At 34.5% G+C, this 6,638-nt stretch overlaps 1 protein-coding gene and 1 non-coding gene across 2 annotated transcripts in view; one reads left to right on the top strand and one right to left on the bottom strand.

The window, feature by feature from the left end:
• Nucleotides 1–552: 552 nt before the first annotated feature.
• On the bottom strand, nucleotides 553–705 carry LOC143613032 (U4 spliceosomal RNA). The gene has a single exon (XR_013150042.1). It is a non-coding gene; the product is annotated as a U4 spliceosomal RNA (small nuclear RNA).
• Nucleotides 706–6,144: 5,439 nt separating this feature from the next.
• Nucleotides 6,145–6,638, top strand: part of LOC143613022 (alanine--glyoxylate aminotransferase 2 homolog 1, mitochondrial-like) — a gene marked incomplete at its 3' end in the record, with an annotated part of 2,014 nt that continues 1,520 nt past the window's right edge. The window contains exon 1 of the mRNA XM_077086854.1: nucleotides 6,145–6,322. Within this exon, the coding sequence (XP_076942969.1) occupies nucleotides 6,145–6,322 (178 nt within the window). The remainder of the gene's footprint in view (nucleotides 6,323–6,638) is intronic.

Raw genomic sequence — 6,638 nt, 5'->3', positions numbered from 1 at the left:
GAACTTTTGAAGATAAGCTTGCATCTATCCCTTCAAACAATATTATGGTGAGAACTATTGTGCTCAGTGCTGGCTCGTATAATATGAATGTTCAGTGTTTGTTTGCAAACTTTTTTGATATTTTACAGGCAGGCAGCTGACGTGTTATGGACCCACAAAAGGAACATGATTCTTTTACTGAACAAGAAATGTTTCAAGATTATCCATTGTTTACAAATGCGGAAAATAGTATTCCAAAGTAACAAACTGTCGATGTGGGATGTGGGTTTTATATTATGCTACATACATCTAAATAGTTTACTTTTTCTTATTGCACTCTGTATGCTTACTAAAGATAGATAGATTACACCTTTATATTATAACACCTATGTTCTCTGTTTTAAAGCCGACTATCGGAATCAAACCGATGACCATCACATTACAAATGTAATGTGATGCTCTAACCTCTCATCTAAGCAAGCTCACATAACATAAATCTCGCAACCAGTAACATGAATCACAAGCTTCAACTTCAATTTTAACAGCTAAATATTTAAACCTTAAAACTTGTAGGGCTTTACCCTCAAAAGGGAGCCCTTCCAGAAATTCTCGATGGCTAAGGGAGACCCAAAGCCAAGGAGGGGGTTTGGAAATAGTTTTCAACCAGCAATTGACGCGCCTCAGTTATTACCTCATTAGCTGCGTCATTGCCCCAAGCGCAAAGATACCTTCTGCCTTCACCCAGAGCCCTCTTTTATACACCCAGACCTTACCTCCTTTCATATCCCCAACCGATGTGGGATCAATCGCAAAGTCCACCTTCCAACCCACTCTTACATATTAATAATAATATTACCTCGTCATCTTCTTTTGTTCTGTTTGTGATCAAATTAACAAAATAATACTGAGATTAAGCGAGTTTTTTTTTCTCTCTTTTTTCTTTTAAACTATTATGGAACTCGTAATGGTGTTATATATGTAGGTAATTGTTAATGGTACGCAGTGGCAGACGGGAAGAAGAGAAGCAATAAACGAAACCCATTTAACTTGGGGCATGCTTTATGTCTGATGGGTTAAACAAGTACAATAAAAGATCAGCTTAAAGACACGACCATAATAGCAACCATGGATTATTTTTTAGAAAAACTTGTGTTTTGAAACCTGTTTGTGAGAGTGTTTTTGCTTAGCAACTTAGCCAGTTGATGCATGCCCTAACCGTAACATCCTAAGAGCAATAGGTAAATTAAAAGTGTCAAGATGGCAGGATCGGGTAATGTTTCAAGAAAAATGTTGAAATGAATTGAAAGGAAAGTGTAAAAGAATCAAAACTTTCAGCCATATGGCCTAGCAGAAAGTTTATTTATTTAACCAAACATGCACAAGATATTATGCATGTTGAGTTATTACTCAAATGAACGTACTCAACGAACTTCTCATATGTTTAGATAAATGAACAAACTAATCAGTTATTGTTCGTTAACATTTAGTTTAGTTAAATAACAAGTATCGTGTTCCTTTGTGGATAATTACCTGAAATTTCTAATACTTTATGTTGGTACAATGATTTATAGTCCCTTTTCCTTTTAGGTGCTAAGTGCAAATTCCGTTTGTTTCATCCCACATCGCTGGAACCTTACCCTTTATGTTGGTACAATTTCTTCTTTAACAATTTTAGTGGCAAACCCTAGAGAATGCATTGTTAAACAGTATATAAATGAGTTTTCTAATACTTTATGTTGGTACAATGATTTATAAAGTCCCTTTTCCTTTCAGGTGCTAAGTGCAAATTCCGTTTGTGTCATCCCACATCGTTGGAAAGTAGAAAGGAACGTTTCTTTATAAGATGAACAAGGAGGCATTAAAATATGATCTTACTTGAACTGGATCTGGTCTCTAGGCTTGCACCTTTATATTCTTAATTCCTAAGAAGAGCTTTGATTAACAAAGCTTATGGTCGACCTTACGGTTTAGACCATGACTCAGTTTTGTTCATGATTCTGTATTGATCGGCCGTCAATCATATCTGTCTTCTGAATTCTGTGTATATTATTAAAGAAATATCATTGATCAGGTTATAGGTTGAAGGACTTATATGTTTCTTACCATGCCCACAATGATGCTTGTTGCATTTGGTTATGTGGAACAAACAACTTTTCAGGCACTTGTAACATTTGAGTCCGAATTAGAAACAGTATATAAAGATTCTATCATGATAATACAAGAAGTTGGACTTCTAATGATCTAGCTGCAGTTTTTAAATGAGCTCATCAATGGTATCTGTAGCACATTAGTGACAATTAGTGGTGATTAGGATGGTCCTTTTATCATAAGATAACTGCAATTGAATGCTTGATCTTTGATTTGATCATGTATGTCTATTTTACTCCATATATTTTAGGATCCTTTCCCTCCCTCTAGCTCATATGTTATTAGTTTAGAAAGGAAAGAGAACATTTTTTTTTCGGGTTATACAGTGGATTTAGAGGGGTTACAAGTGTATTTCTATGTTTAATGATTACCCGATAGAAAATGTGATATAATTAGATTTTTTGTATTCTCTAATATCAAGTGTCTTGCATACATGAATCGGCTGGCACCTCAATTAAATTTGAGGACTCAAATGCTAAACATTTGAAGTGTCTTGCGTGTATTGAAACCAAGCTTTCAACCCAACTCCACCATCGTTAGTGAACTTCATTGTCACGAATACTGTTACAGGAGGGGAGTATTAACATACTTTTAGGTGTCGTTTGGTTTGTGAGGTGCTATTAAACATGAATACATGTTTGAAGGGAAAGAGTAGAGGGTAGGGATGATAATGAGTCAAGCTTGGGACGGATTTTGGTATTAACTTGTGATTCAACTCCAAATCACATATCTTGAGCCCTCGGTCACATTGTCATTACCCATTCACATTTATAATTGGTTTATCGCCATTATAAGTCATCCCTATAATTTATGTAACAAATCACGCAAATTCTCCATATTAACCTTATGACCTTTATCAATCATACCGGGTCATAACCCATGCACACGTTAACTAAAGTTTTAACTACGCAAATAAAACTTATTCATTGCACATTTAACATTAATCACACACACACAAGAACTATGTATTTTAGCCTAAAAATACTTAATGGGCATATAGTACTCACTGACCTAACACCATAGCCCTTGTTTACTTGCAACTAGGTTCGCTCGTTGGATTCAAATTTGGATTTGGCAATATGTGACTTTTAAGATACAATGCAGGCCGGTAGTCAAATTTCGATTAATCATTTTTGGTAGTTATCTAATTTGTTTGTTCTTGAGTTGCAGATTACTTAGTAAAGACACTTCCACTAATTTAATTGTCCATAGAACAAACTAAATCCGGCCTTCACAAATTAAGCTTGAAATAAGAAAATGATAAAACATTACAAATGAACTATATATACGAACATATTGAACTATAACAATTAATATGAGTCAAAACACGTAGAATAAACATATTGAAAAGGAGGAGCATAACCATGAGTATTGAGTAATTAAAACATATAGAACCCGACTTATTTTCGCCCCCTAGCAAAAAATTATTATTGAATAATTCGTCACTATATATACATACACACGTTTAATTAAATCTAAGGGATGGATTGAGTATAGATGTAATCCTGGTCCTCAAAACCGCTCTCTTCCGACCCATTCTCATTCTCATTGTCTTGTTTACCGTTGGTCTTCTTTCCCTGACTCAGACTCTAACTCTGAGAAAAAATAGAGAGCATGTTAGTGTATTACACATCTACGTATGTATGTATGTATGTATGTATGTATGATGATGATCTAACCACATGGACTGAATTGAAAGAACCACTGTCTTGTTTGGCATCAAGATTCTGATGAGATAATATGAGGATGATGAAGAGAAGAAGAGAGGGCAGAGTTGTAGATCTCATGTCAATTACAATATTATGTAGTAGTTTGAGTTGGTGCTTTGGAGGGTGATGCTATGCCTATATTATATATATTCATATTCATATGTTTTGACATATACATATGAAAACGTGAGTGTGTGTCATGTGCCACGTGTGTGAAACTGAACCAGCCTTTGACCTGTCTCATGATTCCAAGACATCAAGCTCAAGCATCAATGGAGTGAGTGTGGTTTCTTTTGTTTTTCACCACCCTTGACCCTACATGTACACTAATATATATATATAAGCTCCATAATCTGAATTCCTTTATACAATTTTAACATTGTTAATATCATGATGTTTGTGCATATATAATTATCGCTTGCATATATTAAGACGAGATCGATCACAAAATTTTCAACTAATAGATCACAATAGATAAACTTCTTTATTGCATTCACCTCGACTACACGAATAACATTTTTACACTTTTGATCAATAAACCAAAAAGATTATTCATGTAATTTACTCAAATAGTGAAAACCCAACCCGCACGCCCCATTGACCGTCTGGGACCACACTAAAAGTAATAAACCACAAGGATTATCGAAATACTCTTTCTATCTTGATGTCGAAAGATGCGTGATAAACAAGGAGTTCTATGCAACTATTTTCTTTCTATTTGGATGTTGAAATATTCACTTTCAATGAGACTTTTCAAATAATATCTATATATTGTGTATGCATGGTGTATGAGTAGGTTGATTTTGGCCTTTACTTATTCACTTCACTTAATAGCATGGTGGTAGTGATATGGATAACTATAATCATGATTAACCTGTGACTTTCCTTCTAGTATATAATTTGTCAAAGAAAAATTTATTTTCTAACTTTTATTAAAAATAAAAAATAAATAACGAAATAAAGGCTCGACCCGGGCCAAGCTTAGCCTGAAAGCCCATCCGTTTGTTTAGAAAAAAAGTTTGGTCCCATTATAAATTGCATATTGTTTTGTTTTCATATCAGTTTTGAATGTTTATAACCTTGAGAAGAATGTAATTGAGGGAGAGAAGATCAACTCTCGAAAAGGCTAATTTTATAAATTATTTTTTCATTTAAATTAGTTTTTCCATTTAAAATACAGCTTTTACAACCAGATAAGTATAAAAATCACTTTAATTTTGAAATTGCTATGAACTTTAATAATTTTTATTTATAACTGAATATTAGAGAAAATCATGAAGTTTGAGTAAGAAAGTTAAATAAATGTCATCCACACAGACCGAAAGAAACCACAACACATGTCATCTTTATAAACAAAATAAAGAAGTTACTTTGATACGTGAACAAATAATAGAGAGACATATGGTACGAGTAAGCACATTTACACCATACTCATATGATTCAACTAATTATGACAGAATGGGCATAGTTACGTGTCCCCCGCCTCTTTCCATCAAACAAAGTGTCATGAGTATGAATAAATAGGTTACACTTACACAGACCCACCTTTTTTCATTAAACCAGAGCGAGTCATGAATGACTGCACACAATGAGTGTACTTTAGTTCGTGGAAAGTGGTGGGGCGAACATAACATATGTCCATTCAAAGAAGTGGCACACTCTGGTTGGTGGAAAAGAGGTAAAACCGTTGTAGCGTGTAACCACTTAGACACGTGCCATTCATGATTAGTACAAATCTCATAAGCCATAAAATGTGACCACTAATTCCGCGTGTTCATGTGCTATTCATCGACACATTAGACGTGACTTGCCACAAAGATTTTTGTTTTTAATTTAGATAAAGGAAAATAAGCTAAATACACAAGTATACTTTTTCTCTAAATATCATAATAATATTTGTTTACTTTCTTTTAGTTGCTATGCCGACTGTCGAGTATCAGTGTCGTAATGAATTAAACTAATACTGATCGAAACTAAATTGTATGAGGGGATTCCAGGTCTGGACTACCCAAAGTCGAAGTTTGTGCATAAAACACAACCATCAATCAATCCATCATACCAATTTAAAAACATAGAAATCTTGGATGAATCCACCTCAATAATAATATTAAGGTTAGTGGAATCCCTCACATGCGAATTAGGTGAATCAAGATAAACAGAATCTTTATTCCACCTCATTCCACATCACTCTCACTCAGCCATCAAGATTTAGATACATTCATTTACCAACTTCGATTCCACCCATCAGATAAACCCTACCCCATTCTCCAATCAAACCCAAACCCACCTCCAAGATTGAATCTTTACAATGGCAAACCGAAAACCCATCACTTATTTCCTAAATCCCAAGTGGGTTTCTAATCTTTCGTCCATCCGACGGTTTTCGACGCTTCAGCCGCCGGAGCTTCCGCCGTTTGATTACCAACCGGTTCCGTACAAAGGCCCATTAGCCGATGAAGTGTTTCAGAAACGAAAGAAGTTTCTTGGTCCTTCTCTTTTCCATTATTACCAGAAGCCAGTAATCTCATTTCCCTCTTGTTTAATTATAATTTAATAATGCTGAGATTATATATATTTGTATGTATGCATGCATCAAATCAAACATGCCCACAAAAAAAAATTGCAACTTTTTGCCCAAAATTTTGACTAATTGTATGATTAATTTGGGATTTTTTACATTTATTAGATATGATCTTGTCAAGAATGTGTGCATCAAATCAATCATACCCACAAAACTTGCTACTTTTTGCCCAAAATTTGGCTAATTGAAAGTTAAATGATTGATTTGGGGGGTTTTACAAA

The sequence above is a fragment of the Bidens hawaiensis genome, unplaced genomic scaffold, assembly GCF_021521415.1.
Source record: "Bidens hawaiensis isolate Kalapana, Puna unplaced genomic scaffold, B.hawaiensis_p1.1 tig00036414_1, whole genome shotgun sequence".
Taxonomy (NCBI): Eukaryota; Viridiplantae; Streptophyta; class Magnoliopsida; order Asterales; family Asteraceae; genus Bidens; species Bidens hawaiensis.
This window is presented reverse-complemented; position numbering and strand designations above follow the sequence as displayed.